Source organism: Pituophis catenifer, unplaced genomic scaffold, assembly GCF_029215685.1.
Source record: "Pituophis catenifer annectens isolate HBS135680 unplaced genomic scaffold, rPitCat1.0.hap2 SCAF_1, whole genome shotgun sequence".
Taxonomy (NCBI): domain Eukaryota; kingdom Metazoa; phylum Chordata; class Lepidosauria; order Squamata; family Colubridae; genus Pituophis; species Pituophis catenifer.
Genome location: NW_027256881.1, coordinates 21,655,411 through 21,676,186, shown reverse-complemented (window position 1 = coordinate 21,676,186; position 20,776 = coordinate 21,655,411). Strand labels below are relative to the sequence as shown.

At 41.9% G+C, this 20,776-nt stretch overlaps 2 protein-coding genes across 2 annotated transcripts; one reads left to right on the top strand and one right to left on the bottom strand.

The window, feature by feature from the left end:
- The first annotated feature begins 1,009 nt into the window (after window positions 1-1,009).
- CCDC121 (coiled-coil domain containing 121) lies at window positions 1,010-1,885 on the top strand. The gene has a single exon (XM_070946661.1). It carries the CDS (start codon window positions 1,010-1,012, stop codon window positions 1,883-1,885), a length of 876 nt encoding a protein of 291 aa, XP_070802762.1.
- Window positions 1,886-6,553: 4,668 nt separating this feature from the next.
- ZNF512 (zinc finger protein 512) lies at window positions 6,554-20,533 on the bottom strand. The gene is made up of 14 exons (XM_070932148.1): window positions 20,380-20,533; window positions 17,764-17,882; window positions 16,469-16,561; window positions 16,168-16,251; window positions 13,926-14,050; window positions 12,900-12,986; window positions 12,402-12,500; window positions 12,004-12,171; window positions 11,318-11,512; window positions 10,100-10,201; window positions 9,182-9,244; window positions 8,519-8,617; window positions 7,604-7,923; window positions 6,554-6,814 (listed from the first exon to the last, which is right to left on the bottom strand). The coding sequence occupies exons 2-13, from the start codon at window positions 17,813-17,815 to the stop codon at window positions 7,636-7,638; spliced, it is 1,455 nt and encodes a 484-aa protein (XP_070788249.1). The 5' UTR covers window positions 17,816-17,882; window positions 20,380-20,533; the 3' UTR covers window positions 6,554-6,814; window positions 7,604-7,635.
- Window positions 20,534-20,776: the final 243 nt, after the last annotated feature.

Below are 20,776 nucleotides of genomic sequence, written 5' to 3'. Positions count from 1 at the left end.
ACTGCCTCCTTCTTAAGCTACTGTATGACACCCCCTGGATTTTCACTCACATCTTCTTCCATCTTTAAAATCCCTTTAGTTCTGCCTGGCCCAGCTTTTCCATTGCTGAGCCTGAATCCCACAAAAAAATTAGGAAAGGATTTCTGCATGAGCTTGAGCCTTGGGTTGATCTCGCCTCTCAAGGTTTCTAAAATGTTTTTATATATATATTTTTTAAAAAATTATGTCACTGTTTGTATTATTTCTGTTGTAAGCCACCCAGAGTCCCTTGGGAGTTGGGCGGCATAGAAATATGATTAATTAAATTAAATTAAATTAAATTAAATTAAGGTAGTTGGAGCAAATGCCCTTTTTCTTCCCTTCCCTTAAGGGAATCTTGGTCAAGGTTTTTCTCTCTGTTTTCTCTTGTGGAAATCCCACTCACCCCGAAGAATGAAATATTTTGGGAAATATTAAAAAGGCAGGATAAAATATTTCCCCTAAAGGAGAAATTAAAAAATCTGAAGGAAGGCAGAAACCAGCCTATTTCCTTGCCCCAAGCAGAAACTGAGGAGGCCAGCTTTTAAAAATTGCAATTTTGGTGATCCATTCAGAAAGACTGGGTCAAGACAGAAACTCAGATAAGCAACAAACAAAAGATTGACCAGATTACCTCAGACAAGCACCTAGGATTTGTATTTCCTCTTTTGGCTATAGAGCCAGCCATGACCCCATAGGAATCTGACAACAGCCAATAGAATATTAAAGGACATGTTCTTGCACAGGAACAGGAAGCTCAAATACAAAGCCCAAAGAAGGTATAAAACCCACCCACTCTCAACTCCATTTTGTTAGCTGCCCAGAATCACATGAGGTTGGTGGTTCATCAATAAACAGAACATTTCTTTCCAGTCAGCCTCCATGTTGTTTCCAGCATCTTTCTCCCAGCTTGGAATGAACCAGATGGATTTTCCTTCCAACACTCTCTTGACCTTAACATAATGTCCATCTGCTTTCCAGATCTCCAGTGATGGCTCCGAAGCTCCGAAAGAAAAAGAAAGCACAGCCAGCCAGGTCCAAGCGTACAGCTTCAAGGGCCACTCCCAAGGACACTGTGGAATCCATGCCAGACAATGCCTCGCTGCTGCCAGTGCAACAGGAATATGAGAGCATCTGCCGAAACCTGGAGGATTTGAGAGGGAGGAGGGCACAGCTGAGGGCACAATATGATTTCCTCCAGCAAGAGGCACAAGATCTCCAGAATGAGAGCCGGGAGTTTGCCGGCTACCTAGCCAAGCGTGCCCGAAGGCGCCAGAGTGTTGTAGTTTCTCTAAGCGAAGAGAACCAAGAGTTGCTGCGCCAAATCCAGAAGCAGCACCAAGAAGTGATTGCCCGTTCCCAGGAGCAAGAGGCAGCTCTGCGGGAACAGCTGCTCCAGAAGGAAGCTGAGCTGGCCTGCCTCAGCTCTGAATTGGAAGGTCTACACGAGGTCCAAGCCCTGAAACAAAAGCAGACATCCCACATTCGGGAGCTGCAGAAGGAATTGGCGGCTGCACAGAAGCAGCATAGGCAGCACCTGGAGGCAGCCAAGATACGAGCCTTGAAAGAGAAGATGGCCCAGGAACAGGTGGCAGGGCAGGAAGTGGAGGGCTTGGCTCAGCAGGTACAAGAGTTGGCCGTGAGGTGCCTGAAGGAGCACAGCCAGACAGTCTGCCAGCAGAATAAGGAGCTGAAGAAGGAGCTGCACCAGCTGGTCCAACGAGTACAGAAGCTGCAGGAGCACAAGCGCCGATTGCAGAAACAAATGGAGCAGCTGTGGCGGGAGCATGGCTGTATGCAGGACTTGGCCCATCTGCGTGGCTGGTTGAGTGGTAGAGCTTCTGGCCTTGCGTTGCAGGAGGAGTGAAATGGCTTAGGACCTGGTTATTTACAGGACTGCATTCTGCCACCGATTGCCTCCCACCAACCAATACGCTCCCACAGAGAGGGCCTCCTCAGGGTGCCATCGGCCAAACAATGTAGGCTGGCGACCCCCAGGGGGACAGCTTTCTCTGTGGGGGGCCCGTCCCTATGGAACGAACTGCCGCCGGACATACGAAGGATCCCCGACCTCCGCGCCTTCCGTCGTGCTCTGAAGACCCTATTATTCCAGCAAGCTGGTCTGACAGGATAAAGGATTTTAAATTGGGTTTTGATAGGGGTTTTAAAATGATTTTAGTTGGGTGTTTTAAATTCGCCCAATGATTGAATTATTTTAATTAAGTTTTTAAATTTTTGTTGTATATTGTTTTTATCATAGCTGTTCACCGCCCTGAGTCCTTCGGGAGAAGGGCGGTATATAAATATAATAAACTAAACTAAACTAAACTAAACTAAACTAAACTAAACTAAACTAAACTAAACTAAACTAAACTAAACTAAACTAAACTAAAATAAATGCAATGGCCAGAGAAACTGCATTCAGCCAAGACAGTCAACTAGGACACTTAAACACTTAACAAAGGGACTGGCACAGCATTGATTAGTTGGTGTGGTTTGGATTATTTTTGGAAGGAGGAATTAGGTTTATAAACCCTTGCAGTAATCCAATTAGAAAGTGACCGAAACATGAACTGTTGAAAAGACTGTATGACTCAATGAACAAAGAACTTTGGTTGCAATATAATGCTTGATCAGTAGGAAAAAATGTGGACAAATGAAGTTTATATTCAACTACAATCTGAAAGAAAACTGTTTTAAAATGATGCCTCATTGGTACTTAATGCCTGAGAAATGGTCAAAGATGTGTATAAAGAAATTTCAAATGTATGTTGGAAATGTATTTGTAAAAAGGGTACTTTTTACCATCTCTGGTAGACCTATGACGAAACAAAGAAATATTGAGACCAGATCTTTGTTTTAATTCAGAAGGTTCTTAAAACAAATATAAAACTGAAACCAGAAGTCTTTTGGTTTGCTGAATAAAGAACTTGGAAAAATGGAACTTTGTTACTATATATGTTGACAGCAGCAAAACTTTTATTTGCACAAAGATGGAAAGATCTATCAATTCCCACAATCAAAGGACAAATGGTAAATAAGTGATGGAGTTGAGGAGATGACAAAATAGACAATAGAATAGAATAGAATAGAATAGAATAGAATAGAATAGAAGTTGGAAGGGACCTTAGAGGTCTTCTAGTCCAACCCCCTGCTCAGGCAGGAAACCCTACACCACTTCAGACAAATGGTTGTCCAATCTCTTCTTAAAAACTTCCAGTGTTGGAACATCCACAACTTCTAGAGGTAAGTTGTACCACTGGTTAATTGTTCAAACTGGCAGGAATTTTCTCCTTAGTTCTAGGTTGCTTCTCTCCTTAATTAGTTTCCATCCATTGTTTCTTGTCCTGTCCTCAGGGGCTTTGGAGAATAGCTTGACTCCCTCTTCTTTGTGGCAGCCCCTGAGATATTGGAACACTGCTATCATGTCACCCCAGTCCTTCTTTTCATTAAACTAGACATACCAAATTCCAGCAACCATTCTTTATGTTTTAGCCTCCGACCCCCTAATCATCTTTGTTGTTCTTCTCTGCACTCTTTCTAGAGCCTCAACATGTTTTTTACATTGTGGTGACCAAAACTGGAGGCAACTAATTGACTACTTTAATTAAAAAGAATTTATCTAGTTTTGTTTCCATTTGGAAACTACTTCTCGACTTTACTCTCAAAACAGAAAATAATGAAAATTTGATTTTAAGTTTTGACTTCGTTGTTATAGAAATGTTTTGAATTAATAGGAATGTAAAGCAAAAAGTTGAGGTTATAACTTTTTTTATAATAAACACTGATAAAAAACCAAAGAAAGTGATTGGCATGTGGATCACCACCCCCATTCATAACTGCTAAGTGAAACCAGCCCTCTCATTCCCTCACTTAGAATTCTTGAACCCGAACAAAGATAGGCTACCAAGCATCCAAGTAGGATGAGCATCTTCTACCAGGATAGCATTGAAAATATCCCCAAATTTATCCCTTCTATACAATTGGAGGCAGTGGTGAAATCCAAAAATTTTTACTATTGGTTCTGTGGGTGTGGCTTGGTGGGCGTGATGTAGTGTGGCTTGGTGGACATGGCAGCGAAAAGATACCCCACTTCAGGGGAAGGATGCTGCAAAATCCCAATTCCCTCCCCACTCCTGGGGGAAGTATATTGCAAAATCTCCATTCCCACCCCACTCTGGGGCCAGCCAGAGGTGGTATTTGCTGGTTCTCCGAACTACTCAAAATTTCCACTACCAGTTCTCCAGAACCTGTCAGAACCTGCTGGATTTCATCCCTGGTTGGAGGATCATTGCTTTTCATCTCTCATGTCAAATAGTATGCATGCATGTATCTCAATTTCAGAAACCTGCCCTCCAAAACAGTATCTCAGCTGCTATTAAGTCAATAAAAGACTAGAAAACGCATTGACACAGCATACGGCGTGTGGTATCAACCTTAGGCTTTCCAAATGTAGCATATTTGGCCAATTGGCGAGAGCTTGTATTATACAAACCTTTAAAAAATGGATTCATTCAGAAATCAAGCTAAGCATATGTGAATATGAGTGGGGATCAACTTCTTCCTTCCTATCATCATAGGAGTCGTTTTTTTAAATGGAATTCTTCTGAGTATTGACACTGATTCGTGTAGCCTGCATATACTAATAGATTTAATAGCTCTTTGCTTTTTAGATAATTTAGCGTTTAACTTGTTCATTTATTTTATGTTGTCTGATTATTTTTTTTCCCAAGGCTAATAAAATGTTAATATGAACCAATTGGGCTTGACTGAATACTTTGCCCAAGAGAATTTGTCCTACTGCATAACTATAGTTTCACATTGCCAGAGAAGGACTTGGTATACAAAGGGAAGGACAGGTTAATATATGGAGTTAATAGGAGGACAGGTTAATAGAAGGACAGGTTAATATGGAGGCTGAAGGATAAAGCCAAAATAGCAGTCCTGTTGAGGACTGTTTTACAGAAAGGGGAAAGTAATGCCAGACCTACTGAATGAGGTTAATGCTTTCATGACATTTTAACCGTCCCAAATGATGACCTTCCCAATGCCGACGTGTTTTGGAACTCCTTGAGGCTCAATCCTTATCTGCAAGCAGTCCTGAATAAAAACCTCTTAAGAGTTACAATGGTCTGTCAGAAAAATACCGTATTTTTCAGCATATAAGACGCTCCGGACTATATGACATACCTACCTTTTTTGGGAGGAAAACAAGAAAAAAAATCTGCCTCCCAGCAATTTGCCTCCTTGTAGCAAACAATCAACTGCTTGTGATAATCAGGCTGTGCTGAAGCTGAAATGGGCTGTTTGCTGTTAAGAAATGGGCTGTTTGCTGTTAAGGCCGGCGGGTGGGCAGGGCTACATTCAGTGTATAAGACGCACCCAAAATTTCACCCTCTTTCAGGGGAGAAAAAATGCATCTTATACTCTGAAAAATACAGTAATCCCATTGTATGCTCTCTTGAGAAGCTTATATCAGCATTGCTACATATGACCATAATGGAATCTACCAATTATGGTTGCAGGTTGTGTTATTAAGTGAAATGCTCGTGTGATTGCCTTACTTTATGACCCTGCTTTTGCTATTGGGGTTGTTAAGCAACTGCGTAGGTTGTTAGGTGGAGCATGGGGTGCCTCGATGGTGGAGAAAATCCAGGGAGGTGCATCATCCCAGGGGCCGGCTTCCAAAATGGCGCCCACTTCCAGATTGGCACCACACGGCTTCCACATAGGAAAGCTATGCTGTGGATTGGCTGCTTCCTGAAGGAGACCTATAAGTAAAATGACTGAGCCATGTTCAGAGGGATGGGGAGGAGGGTGTGGGGCCCAGTGAGGTGGGAAGAGAAACAGTTCCTAAAAAGGCTCAGTCAATCAATTATTCAGGAAATATTTTTGCACAATACAAGGGGACTTACAGACCCCTCACATCCTGGACATAAACTGTTTCAACTCCTACCCTCAAAACGATGCTATAGAGCACTGCACACCAGAACAACTAGACACAAGAACAGTTTTTTCCCGAATGCCATCACTCTGCTAAACAAATAATTCCCTCAACACTGTCAAACTATTTACTAAGTCTGCACTATTATTAATCTTCTCATCGTTCCCACCACCCATCTCCTTCCACTTACGACTGTATGACTGTAATTTTGTTCCTTATATCCTTACAATTTATATTGATATTGTTTCCTGATTGCTTATTTGTACCCTATGACTATCATTAAGTGTTGTACCTTATGATTCTTGATGAATGTATCTTTTATGTATTCCGAGAGCATATGCACCAAGACAAATTCCTTGTGTGTCCAATCACACTTGGCCAATAAAAAATTCTATTCTATTCTATTCTTAGTTTAGCCACAAGCAAGGCCAGATCAATTTGAGTTAAATATAATCGCTCACTAGTTGAGTCCAGCCCATTTGTGCAGGTTCTCCACTATTTTGTGTAAAATTCACTGGAAGGAATTCAGTTGTTTGCTTTTTATTATAGAGTAACAGTAAATGATAATTTTGACACTAAAAAAAACACAACTAGAGTGATTAGTAACTTTATTTTCTATATGGTATAATATTTCATAAGCATATGTTGCAACTTAATCCTATGCAAGCGCTTGGCTCAGTATGTAACAGTATATAACAGATCTTGTTTTACTGCAACTAGACTGAAACAGTGGAATTTCAGGAAAGTCTTCTTACTCATGCTGTTGACCAGTTCTTCTCCCAGACACTCTCCATCTTCACTGAACTTGCAAGAGGTGAATTCAAGCCAAGAATTTCTTCCCTTTCCTGTTTCCTGTGATTAAAAAACGTGTCTTTCTTATTTCCAAGTGACAAAGCTATAGCTGCACTCACTTTTACGGTCCTTTAAAAAGAAAATGTGGGCTGTTTGCCATGGAAAAATCTTATATCTGATCCAATTTATTGATATCTGTTTCTTAGGGAAGATGGAAAATCCCCCCCTCTCCTTTCCAAGATGGGTCTCTTTCCAGCATTTGGAATTGCAGATGCTGAAACATTTCAAAGGAAAAAAGCCTCAAATAGTTGAGTCAGGATTTGGGGAGCAATTTGAGATCAATTGACTCCCAAGTCCTGTCCCTGCTAGATTCTTATATATTACATTTGAGAACTTAAATACATTTTCCCCTGTAGCATGCAATGGAATGACTCTGAAAAACTTGGGAAAACTTTCTATTTCCAAATGGCCAGATTTCATCTAGAACAGGGCTGTCAAACTCCCGGCCCACGGGCTGGATGCATCATGTGCTGGCCACGCCCACGCCTGGTTTGGCAAAGGGGAAAAAATGACCCATACGTCATGTGATGCCGCATGACGATGTGAGTTTGACACCCCTGATCTAGAACAGCATTTTTCAATCTTGGCAATTTTAAGAGGGGTGGACTTCAACTCCCAAAATTCCTCAGCCAGCAAGTCCATATCTCTTAAAGTTGCCAACTAGTAACTAGCAGGACTACTAGTAGTTCGATTTCATTCCTCAACCCAATCCCTTCTCTCCTCTCTCTTCCTCCCCCCCAAGTTTTGCTAAGTACATGCTCCCCTAAATATAAGATACTCCTGCTGTACCTGTCCTGCAAAGCAGAAATTCCTGCAAGAGGCTATTTCTTCACCCTTCTGTGACTGTATTTCAAAGGGAGAGAATCCTCTTCTTCCAGGCTCCTAGTTTCACAGTCTGCCATCTTAGAATGGCTGACTTTGACCCCCTGCCGTTGGTTCTGATCTGGTCCTAGCCTTGGTGACTTCTTTGCAGTGGCGCTCCGCAGCTTCTTCTTACGGCTCCGACTGGAGGTGTGCTTCTTGCGTTGCCTTTTTTGTTCAGCCTCCTTTTGCTGCAGCTTCACCAGTTTTTCAAAGCTCTTAGTGGGGTTTGTGTTATCAAACCAGTCCTGAGGGGAAGAGGCATAATATAAATACTGGACACACACGGATGACCTTGACCAGGGGTGGGCTTCAAAATTTTTATCAAGGGGTTCTCTACCCAGTTGCTGGATGGGTGTGGCCATGGTGGGCGTGGCCTAGTCGGCCTCCTGCACCACGGGGGGGGGGGCATTTTTGCCCTCCCTGGGCTCCGGAGGTTTTTCTCAAGCCTCCGGGAGGGTGAAAATGGCCTCCCCAGGCTCCAGAGGCCTTCCTGAAATTCCCAAACTTCTGGTAGGCCCGTTTTTTGCCCTCCCTGAGCCTCCGTGTGTGCCCTGAACTTACTGCATCCAAAATGGGCCACTTGCGCACTCATGAAAGGGGTGGGGCGGGGTGGGGCCAGCCAGGAGTGGGATTTGGGGGTTCTTCGAACTGCACAGAATCTTAGGCAGAGGTTCTCCCGAACCCCTACGAACCCCCAGCAGCTGACCCGACTTTGACTCTCAGCACAGGAATATCTTTGAACCCTTGTCCCACCCGTGAAGAATAGGCAGAAAAAATGCTTAAAACCATGGAGTGTGTGCAAATCTACACAGGTCCATGCTTTTGAGACCAGCTCCTCACCTCAGAGTGCACAGTGTTTATATGGTACTTGACCCCACTCTCAGACACAAACTCCTTCTCACAAATCAAGCACTTGTACTTCCCAGCCACAAACTCGCCCTGTAATTAAGGAAAGATAAAATCATGAGCACTCCTAGCAATGACAGTGAACATTAAGGAAAAGAAATGAGAATAAGCAAGAGGTTTTATTCTGGGGGAATTTTGTAATACTGTGGCTTTCCTCTTGATGCTGATCACATCTAAAACATCATAATCCTTTTCTTATTCATGGAAAAGTCCGAATGAAACGGTCTGGAGGAAAAACAAAATGTTCTTTCTGTCCTCAAAGGCAGGGGTCTCCAATCTTGGCCACTTTAAACCTGGAGTTCAACTCCCAGCTTTGCTGGCTGGGGAATTCTGGAAGTTGAAGTCCTCCAGGCTTAAAGTGGCCAAGGTTGGAGACCCCTGCTCAAAGGTAATGTTTTCCACAAATTAAGTGAGGGAGCCATGCTGATATCACTTAAGGGGGCAAAGTCTTACATACAAAATATGAATATTTTGGAGAGGACAGGTCTGGCAGAAAATATGTTGGAATTGAGCGTATGCCTAGTTTCCCCTGCTTCCTAGGACTTTTCTTGGCAACAACTGAAAGGCCTCCATACAAGCTTGTCAACTGATACATACCAGGGTGCAATTGCCCAGATGGGCCTTAAGACCAGAGATGCTGCCGTAGACACACTCACAACCCTTGAGAGAAACAAAACAGAAATAAGGGTCACTATGTAAAGGTCGAGTGACCTAAGCCGATAACTATGAGGAAAAAAGGATTTCACACAAGCTATCAAAACCATTCATCAGTTGGTGTGCTTTTGGGAAAGAGGCTTTCCTTTGTGCCTGTAGAGGATATATGACAGAGAGAGATAAAAAAAAGGTTCACAGATCTGCAGATTGTGCAACAGACTCCAAGGAACCCTTCACAGATGTGTCTTATATATTGGGCCAGTTTGGAAATAGGATGAAACTGTCCCATTAACTGCAGTTAATCAATGACACTGGGATGGGGAAAAGAACTACCGTATTTTTCAGAGTATAAGACGCACCTAAGTATAAGACATACCTTAGTTTTTTTGGGTGGAAAATAAGAAAAAAGCTGATTGGCAGGTGGATCAGCCTCCTGGAATACCCCCAATCAGCTGTTCCCAGAGGTGAATTTTACCAACAGGTTCCTTGATTGTCAGCTCTGTGCCTTGCTTTTTATGCTTTTTTTTCTGCCTCTGAAACTTCTGAAACTCCATTTCAAAAAAAACTTTTTTTCTTGCCTCTGAAAGCCTCCGAAACAGAGCTTCAGAAAAAAACCCTCTGAAGCTCTGTTCGGGGGCTTCTTTTCTGAAGCTTCATTTCTAATGCTTTTTTCAGCCTCTGAAACCTCCGTTTGAGAAACTGGGCGGGGCTACATTCGGAGTATAAGACGCACCCAGATTTTCACCCTCTTTTTTGGGGGAAAAAGGTGTGTCTTGTACTCCGAAAAATACGGTAGTTTTAACTGCAAACCATACTCCCCGCTCACCAAATCCAATCTTACCTGGCGGGGGCTATAGTTACCTGGTTGGGGCAATGAACCCGTCTGTAGGTCTTTATTTCTGACCTCCACTTGCACAGAACCTCCTGGCTCACAGCAGGCATCCCCGGTCGAGTATATTTGAGCTGAGATAGGAGAACAGAAGAAAAGCAAAATCTAGAGTTCAGGAGCTGGTGCTGTCATCTCTATATATTCTTTTTAAATGAAGCTGCCCTTTCTACCTACGGTATTCGAGCCAATCATCCCATCTTAAAAAGCTTTAATTATCAGGCAAGATCAATACCTAATCAAGCTCACAGCTTACATTCAGGCAGACGACTCTCAATTTGCCAGCAACTATACATATTAGGGTTAGAGTTAGGGTTAGAAAAATCTAACATGAAACTGTTAGCAAGGCTAAAGCCAACTGGAATGGGTTATATTGATTACATATCAAGGATGCCCAACTTGTAAAAAGACTCTGGGTAGTTTACAATTCTAAAAAAAAAATACATTTCAAAAAACCGTGAGTACCCAGACAAAATCATATTAAGAACTTCCAATTTCCTCTACAAAAGGGACAGATAACTGCTGGTCACCAAAATCTTGGGAATGATGCACAAAGTCCTTCCAATGACAAATTCTAATCATAAACATCCCAAATAGTCTTGCATATCCCACAGAAATCATGGAAAACATTGCATCAAGTTCATAGAAGAGCTGCTTTTGTACATATAATTTAAACAAAGCCTGGCTTGCACTAACTTTGGGTTGATTTAATAATTTAACAATCTTCCAGCTGCTTCTATTTAGTTCAGGTATAAATTCCCGAGGATTATATAGCAAATCCACAGTGCTTCTTTGCTTCTCTCCATGTATGCAACATTCCAAGAAGGATGTAAATAAATCAGCTTGGATACCCAGTCATAAACAAAGATTTGGGATTATTTTGTAATCTCAAAACCAGGGCAAATTATACCTCAAGAACTGGAAATGTTCCTCTCATCTTGGAAAGGCTCATTGTCTGAAGGAATAAGGAAAGGTAGCTCTCCCCAGAACTTTATATACAGTCATAGCTAGTAATAGAATTGTTGCCATGGATGCTCCACTCATCTGAAGTAACAAAACTGCAATAAAACTATGTGCCCCAAGCACCGATTTGCTCCTCTCAAACAGTTAAGAGTTTTTACTTGTGGTATTTCATTTCTTTGCTACAGAGACCTTGGACATTTCCCTCTTTCTAGAACATGCAAATCCTGTACCTTCCGATCATCAGGAACAAGATCCTGCAAGACCTTCCTCTTTGGCCACTCTTTTACAAGTTCTTCATTAGCCAATTCATGCAGGTAGTAGGCAGCCACCTTAGCAGACTTCCTCTGGATTCTGCCTATGCTGCTTGATTCCATGCTTGGGTCCTTCAGAGGAGTTGTCCTGCTGTCTTCATGGAGAAATGACACCTGACAGGAAAAGCCAAGGTAACGTTTTTTTCAGTCACTGCCTGTTTACACTATTCAAAGACCTGGGAAGAGGATTGAACGATAAAAATTGATTCTTATTATAGAGCAGGGGTATTAATCTGGTGGCCTGTGCCCGGATGTGTCACACGTAGGCCACGCCTACCCCAGCTCCACAAAGGGAAAAAATGTCGTGATACGTCATGTGGTGGCAATGTGACGTGGGCAGTTTGACACCCGTGTTATAGAATCAGAAATACTATGACACAAAAGCATTTCTGAATATTGTCGTGGACCTCGGGTTTTTCCTCCCCATTCCACAATTATCTTGTGCCCTAGTATGTCCTTTTTAGAAAAGAAAAAAAAAAAGACTTGAAATCCTCACGATGACTCATGAAGGCGAAGAAGTCAAGAGACAGACTAAAAGGATGCTTAGAAGCTTATCTGTTCCTCCCCCAGCCATTCTCCCTTGGTTCAGTACCCAAAGAACTCACAGGTCCATGCTCAGATTTCAAGTGGTAAACAAGGCCTGCCTTGGACCGATACGCTTTATTGCAGTGATGGCATTTTAAGGCCATCTTCTCCAGTTCGGCAGCTGCTTTGCCACATTTCTGTGTGTGGTACAGGTACCCCATTATGCTGGTGAAGCTGCCTGTACATCCCTGTAGAAGCAGGCAGAGAAAAACAGTGGTCAGTTCCTGAGTCCCGAGAGAGAGAGGGAAAAAAAATAAATGCATTATTTTTTCCCCTATCTATGGTCAGAAATCCAGAAGACAAATCTAATCCCCTGGCCCACCACTCCCCAAGAACAGGCAAAGGTACTCTTCTTGGGACTTGGGAAATTCCATCTGAGCTGTAAAAATGTCCCACAGCCTTATCAGCTGAAGCTCACCTCTCTTGTGCACTTGAGCTTCCCCATGCGCTTCAGGACTCTCCGCAAACACTCTCGCTCGCTCTGCTTATCCAACTGGCTGGCTTCCTTTCTAATTGGCTACATAAAAGCAGAGAAGAGAAAGACTAACCCAAGGCTATTATTTACAGCAAATCAACTTTGGAAGTTTACCTTACAAAGAAGAGACAAGATAAGCAATGGAAGTTTAAAATCCTGCAAGTCAGTCACAGGAGGACCTTGGATCTCAGTCCGTTCTCCCAACTGGGCTCCATGAGGAATTTCTTGTTTTTCAGTGCTGCTGAGGCATGGGACCTGACAGGGGTTTCGGAACAAAGCGCTGAGCTATTGTTTTAGCACTGCAAGATGTTGTTGCAGAGGGGTCACACCCAATTTCCAAGTGCTGGGTAGCCTAAATGTTCAAGCAGTCTATCCTGGGAGTCTCAAGGTCCTTCTTAGACAAGACTTTTTAATAGATAGGTAGATACTTTTGCACCATACCAGGCTGTTGTGATCTGCCATGATGTGATACTTCATTCCTGCAAGAGATCGCAGCTGTTTCCCACAGTGCTGACATGTGAACATCTCCTAGGAATAGAAAGTGTTAAGACAGCCAAGAGTTGAAGCTGAAATGGTTATGTGCTAGCCCAGCTCTCCCTCCATTCAATGGTACTGAACGATGTTTGATCTTAGCATTATAGAATGTCCTCATTCTATACGAGGGGTCTCCAACCTTGGCAACTTTAAGCCTGGAGGACTTCAACTCCAAGCCTGGCTGGGGAATTCTGGGAGTTGAAGTCCGCCAAGGTTGGAGACCCCTGTTCTATACAATTAGGGGAGTTTCACCTAAAACACCTTTCTTGCACACATGTATATGTTTCAAAATATGGATTTCAAACTAAACTAAAAGGCAAATACAACTCAATAAAGAAACAGGACCTAAAGGGGAAAAATCCTGGTCTTACATTTGCATTGTTGAATCTGAACTAATGATGTTTTACCAGGGAATATTCATTCAATATATAGTAACAATAAAATAGAATTTCCCTTTGGAGAAATTTTAAATATTTAAGGAAGAATTATTTAAAATAAAGCTGAAATCTAATATCTTGAGACATATTTATCATGCAATTGCACTTTTTACATTGTGCAGTTATGGTAAAAAGAATAGTATAGAACTGGAAATAGCTAAGCAATCAAAATGATCAACTTTTGGATTTCTTCCGCATGAGGAAATACGTATTTGGTATTTTTTCCTTTGATAAAAAAATCAATAAAGAGGAAGGGTCACAACAGAAATACATATAAAATTAAAATTCTAATATATTATCTCATTCTGACTATTTCACTGTATATAAGCTGGTGTGCCCTAACCAGAACTTCAAAAGAGAAAGGAAACATGGTTTGGGATGTGTTAGGGAAATAACTGTCTTGATCACCCAGACTAAAGATGAAATGTTGGAATAGCTGGACCTTCTTTGGATGTCCTAACAGAATTCACAGGGACTGCATTTCCCATCTCCTCACCTGGTGGCAATTTGCCATATGCTTTTTCAATCCTTCCACCGTCTTCCTCACTACACATCGGCAGATTGGGCAAGTGACACGGCCCTTGTCCAGAATCTCCAAGTACCACTGCTCTTCTAAGCTTCCTGCCAGAGCACAGGATGGTGATGATTCAACATTTTAATCTTCTCTGTAGGTAACCCAACTGGGCCTTCCTTTTGAAGAGTGACAAGGTCAGAACAGAACCACCAAAATGGCAGGGTTAAAGCACCTCCAGCACAATAAAAATGGTGTGTGTCTGTGTGGGGGGGCAATTTAGTTTAGAGAAGTGGCGAGTAAAGAGGAGGATATGAATACAAAATCAGGCATGGTGCAGTAGACTGGCAGATCGAGGACAGGCAAAGGAAGCATATATTCACTATGCTTGAATGGGCTACTTCCTGGATTAGAGGCAGAGTACTTCTACATTCCAGCCACTGCAGAGGAATGAAGTTCATGTCCTGCTTATGGAAGCAGAGCCAATGAATTTTGAATGATCTTGGAAGTGATCTAGATCAAACCTTGATGAATACAGGATCCAACTTATAGCATTATTAATAGACATCCAGCCAGTTTTTGTCAAATAATTTCCAGCAAGACAACCCAGTATCTCCCAATGTATTCCTCTATCAAACAAGAATATGGTAAAGCATTATTGGACTCGATATGTCTTTTGTCTAAGTCAGCTACAAGGTGATTAGAAGTGAGGCTATTCTCTCAGAAAGATTTGGGGTGCAATTTGCTAGGCAGAGAAATAGGTTCTAATGAACATCAGAGAAGATTTGTATTGGCTCCATTTGCCTCTAGAGCAGGGCTGTCAAACTCAAGGCCCGTGGGCCATATCCAGTCCACGGGATGCTTGGATCTGGCCCAGGGGGCCACCCTGGAAACAGCAACGGATCGGCCCGTGGTCCCTCTGGCAGTGTAAACGGTGCTCGGGAGGGCTGTGTGCGGCCCCCAGTCCCCGAGCTCTGTTTTTGACTGCGACAGCCTCTGCAATGCTCTGTCAGTGAAAACAGAGCTCAGGAGGGTTGCATTTTCGCTGGCAGAGCACTCGGGCCACCATAGATGCCCCCAACATGAGTGACTTCAAGCTGCCCCTCCCATCCCTGCCCTCCCAAGGTCGAACACAACCCTGATGCAGTCCTCAATGAAATCAAGTTTGACACCCCTGTTCTAGGGCATCTTTCTTTCCAAAATAAAATTGCTTTGCCATTATCTGCAAAAATAACTTTGCCTGAAAAATTTCCCAAAGGTGCTTTTTTTTTTGAATGGCAACTGGTCTTCCTTGCTTTTTCTTGAAAACGTTTCACTTCTCCGAGAAGCTGCTTCAGTTCTAAGTGGGAAAGGAAGGATTTATACTCGTTTCAATCAGCCAGTTGTTAACACTGTGAGAGTCATTGAAATCACTTGGGGTTTAATCTGTGTTTCCAGAGTACCTGAATCAGAGAGCAAATGAGTATGGAACCATCTTGGGACTGCTGAAAGGACTGCATTGTAAACAAGAGATTTTGTTTCCCCAATGTACAAGTCTGCACATGCCTCACTGCATTACACTGCATATGCAACACTTCGCTGGGTGTTTTGTCTTTGGAGTGGACAACCTCTTTTCTCGTAGCGAAAGGAAAAAGACCAAAAACACATCAACGAAGCACTCAAAACTTGCGACTGTCCCAACTGGGCCTTTGTCAAATCCACAAAAAGATCCAGTAGGAGCACTTTCACTACAGACAGAGAAGAGAAGCAATGTTGTCGTTTCATTCCATTGAAGGAGCATCATAAATCCTTCCTTTTCCACCAGTTAGCTAGAACTGAAGAAGCTTCTTAGAGGAGAAATGAAATGTCTTCAAGAAAAATCAAGAAATCCAATTGCTGTTTGAAAAAAAGCTCCTTTGGGACAACCATGACTTGGTTGATTGAAAATCTCCATAGACCTTTGCCTGAAAAGCACTAGGTAAGATTTCTCTTCTTATAGCTTTATGTAGGTATCTTTAGTATTACATTTATATAGATACTATTACTAAGACTTTGGCAGTATAGTAATCCTTTTTTAGCTGCACATGTAAAATGCCAAGTCTTTTTCAATTCTACTGGAAAATGGAAAGTTGTATCAGCCTTTTTCCAATACTGTTAAGTCCTAAATTGTGATAGCTTTTAATTGTTATTTCTACAATGCTCATATGTTCTTTCTTACAAGAATTTTTTATGGGATTCTGCATCTTACCTGCCGCATATGTTGATGGTTCTGACTTTCTAGAGCACTTTTTGGACTTTGGACTAGGTTGTTTTCCCACTGACTGTCTTTTTCCTGGGAGAAAGGCAAGCAATTGTGAGATTTTTCATTTACACCTGAGAAAAACTCACCTAAATACTGAAGATCCTCAAATTGGCATTAGGGAAAGATAGAAGAATATGCAAAAGTAGCAACCACAGACTGGATCAAATGAGAATCCATCAAAGGAAACAAATATTTGTGGTCTCCTAATCTATGCCAAACAGAAAATTGGGAATACTATTCTACTCACCAGAAACTTTTTGTTTCTTTTTGGGAAGTTGTTTGTAGTCTTCTTCATCATCTTGTTCCATCTTATGCTTTGCCTTGGAGTGGGAATCTCCAGCTTGGGAGAGATACCAAGACAGCTTTTTTATATTTATAGATTTTAAAAAGCAAATATAGATTCAAGACATATGCAACTATAGCCTAAATGATTTTGTGTATGTGTGTGCCTTCAAGTCAATGTTGACTTTTGGTGACTTCTTGGACTAGTCCCTATACCTTCCTTGGCAATATTTTTAGAAGTGTCTTGTCACTTCCTCCTTTGCTACAGCTGAGAGAAAGTGACTAGCCCAAAATCACCTAGGTGGCATCATGCCCAAGATGGGCATAGAATTGACAGAGCTAACCCTAACATCAGCCATTATATTAAACCAACTCTCCTAATAAAAACATCAATCAAATAATATCTACATTTTGTAGTTATTTACCCAGTCTCTCTTAAAAAGATTGAATTTAACATAAAATAAGACTAACTACAAAGTGGCTATGCAAAATGTCAAGAAGAAACAATCTTATTATCTGAGCTCATGACTTCAAGGTCAATTAGTTAGCCAGCTAAAGTATCCATCACTGCAGTTACATTGTAAATAACAATTTTAGGCATAGACAATTTTCTTTTGCTTCCTTTCCTTTTTCCTTTTATAATCAGACTCTGACACATAATTAAAGTTTAACATTACTAAATTAATAGAATAGAATAGAATAGAATAGAATAGAATAGAATAGAATAGAATAGAATAGAATAGAATTTTTTTATTGGCCAAGTGTGATTGAATACACAAGGAATTTGTCTTGGTGCATATGCTCTCAGTGTACATAAAAGAAAAGATATGTTCATCAAGAATCATAAGGTAGAACACTTAATGATAGTCATAGGGTACAAATAAGCAATCAGGAACAATAAAAAGAAGCAGTGACAGAACATGTCATTTGCACTCACAAAGGATGCTATAAATAGTATCTATTTCTGCATGGGACTATTATATATGAATATGATTTTAACAAATTGTTAGAAACTTACAACTCTCTAATTATGGAGAAATGTCTTTCTAATACTAAGGAGAGAGGCACCGAATATATTTGTTATATTATTATTATCATCATCATCATTCACTTATGGTTCTAATTTCCCACCAGATTCTCCCAAACATTCCGAATGGTTTACAATATATTCAATAAACTAGTACACATTATACATAAATAAATAAAACCCATAAGCTCCATTATGCCCACTATTTTGTTTATCTTCAAACTCATCCATACCTTTCTTCTCCTCTTCCATAACAGCCTTGGCAGAAGGCTTCATCCCTTTCATCTCAAATCAGTACCTGGCCCACGAATGGCTTCATTATGTCCAAGGCCTGTCCCTCTAATTGCTGATTCTGAGAAGAAGAGAAAGCATCACTATTCATACAGTACTCATCAAGCTACATATAAATCTGGCAGATGCCAGATTTGCACATGCTAAGCTTCACTACTTTTAATATTGGGTCTGCTTTTTGTGTGTGTTCTACTGAGTAATCAAACTAAGTCTATGTGGTCAACGTGTGGCTCAATTTATCATGCAAGCTCAGAAAAATGATTTAATTCAATGACCAGTAAAATACTGCAGCCAAAGTGTCAAAACATCTTCAGATGATAATCAGTGTGTTTATTATTGGAAAGAGGATATAAGCAGAAATTATAAGAAGTTGAGTTCTCCAATCCTTTACTGAGTTCCTTGGTGACTTCAAAAAACCTTTCCATAGTGCCTCCCCCCCCCCATGAAGCAACAGATTTCTAACTAAGTAGCACTTTGAATTGAAGCTGAAGTTAAATAAATGCTGTTCCTTCAGAACTGATTACTGATGTAATCCTTGAACTGAGAGAGGCCTTTTAACCACAGAGTCCCATCCCCTATTCGACAGACATAAACCATCTGGTTAGTGTAGATTTTAACTGTTACTATTTTACAGATTTTTTTTAAACAATGTATTTTATTGGCAATTTTGGAAGAGCATGGAACCTGAGCTTTGGTAGCCATAAATTGATTGGTTTCATTAACTATGCTTTTTCTAAATTTTTACTGTACAAAAGTCTATAATTATTAGTTGTCTTAAGTTTTAATTATTTTTCAACTGGCTATATGTTGTGCACTTTGTTGAAAGGCAAGCTATGAAAATTATCATTAAGAACAGAGGAAGGTTGAGGACCCAGATTGTTGGGGGAGGCAATATGATAGAGAAATAAAAGCACCATGAAGTGGTATATAAGTCTAAGTGCTATTGCTATATTGCTAATATAAAATGAAAGCATTCCTAACAGATAGCTATCCAGTCTCTGCCTGAACACATCCAATGATTGCTCCATTTACATGCCAGTGTTTCTAACCTTGGCAACTTGAAGATGGGTGGACTTCAACTCCCAGAATCCCCCTACCAGGCTAGCTGGTGGGAGAATTCTGGGAGTTGAAGTCCACCCATCTTCAAGGTGCCGAGGCTGAGAAACACTGTTCTATGCCAAGAGTGGGCAAATGTGGCCCTTTTATAAACTGTGGACGTCAACTCCCAGAATTCCTGAGCCAGCTTGGCTGTCTCAGGAATTCTGGGAGTTGAAGTCCACAGGTTGTAAAAGGGCCACATTTGCCCACCCCCATTCTATGCACATTACCTAAAATTTCGAGAGCTACATGCGATAGAAGAACCACTTTGATGCACCATCAAAGGATGCAGCATCAGGATGGAAATGGGAAACCCATGAATTTTAATTCCACCTCAGGCACAAAGCCATCTGGGTAACCTTGGGTCAGTCACTCTCTCTGAGCCCTGGGAAAGAAGCACAGGTAGTCCTTGACTTACAAATATAGAGTCCCAAAATTATGTTGCTAAGTGAGACATTCATTAAGTGAGTTTTGTCCTATTTTACGACCTTTCTTTCTTTCTTTCTTTCTTTCTTTTCTTTATTTAAATTTTTATACTGCCCTTCTCCAGAGGGACTCAGGGAGGTGCACAGCCAACTATAAAACACATATATCCATAAAATTTAAAAAACAGTTTAAAAACATATTAAATAATTTGGTTCCAATATTATTAAAAACTAAAACAAACCATTAAAATTCATGTGTAAGCCAGCCCAGCTTGTTGAAACAATAATGTCTTGAGGGCACGGCGAAAGGTGCCTAGGTCAGGGATCATACGTATCTTCTTGCCACACTTGTTAAGTGAATCACTACAGTTCATAAGTTAGTCACTCGGTTGTTAAGTGAACCTGGCTTCCCCATCGCCCTTTGCCTGTCAGGTGGTCACCAAAGGCAAATCGGGGGACACTGCGACCGTCATAAATATGAATCAGGTGCCAAGCCTCTGCATTTTTTTTAATCGATCTGCAAAAAATCGGAACTGTGACAAAACGGTCACATAAAACACGTTTTCACACAGTGCTGTCGTCACCTTTTGAACGGTCGCTAAACGAACCGTTGAGGACGACCTGTAATCGCAAACCACTTCCGGAAAAACCTTGCCATAAAAAGGGCTCCAGGAATCAAAAACCGACCCGAAGAAAACAAAATAACGCCGTGTAAATAATACGTTAGAGACCCCCGAAATCCAACAGTAGGCTCAGCATTCGGTTAAATAGGTGGGAAAACGTACAAACGCGCTCGGCGAGCCGTCCTTAACCCAAGAGGGAAAACACCGCGGAAAACCGACGGTTCCAGCAGGGCAGAAACGAGTGAGTGGGCGGCCGGCTGGCTAAAACTACGCAGTCTTCGCTCCAAAAGGGCCACGAGCCTCGCTCTCTCTCTCTCTAACGGACTCCTCGCTTAAGGGAACACGCGGAGCTCCGACCTCCTTCCCAGCAGCCGCCGCCACCGCCACCCCCACCTCCCCCCGTATGACTCACCTTTGCGACAGGTTGCTTTCCCCGCGCGGCGATCGCGGCGCGGGATCCCGAGGATCACGGAAATGGAATCTCTTGAAGCTAGAGAGCCACGCAAAAGGAGGAGGTCCTTTAAAAAAAAAAACGGCACCCAGCCCGACGACCAAGTCCTTCCCCCCTTCGAGCCACAGAGGAAGCGGAAAGCGGAGAGGCGATTGTTTCCCCTTCCTGGTTGCCTAGGTGACGCGAAGTTTCATGACGCAAGCGCCGCTTCCCCCCCCCCCCACCATTCTCTAAGAACATAATTTCTCTTCCGCCCGCAGCCTTTTCTTAGAAGGGAGGGGGGTTTCTTACGATTAGAAACCTCCACCCCCCCCCCGATGGTACATTAGAGTCGCCCACTCTAAGTATCGCAGCTCTA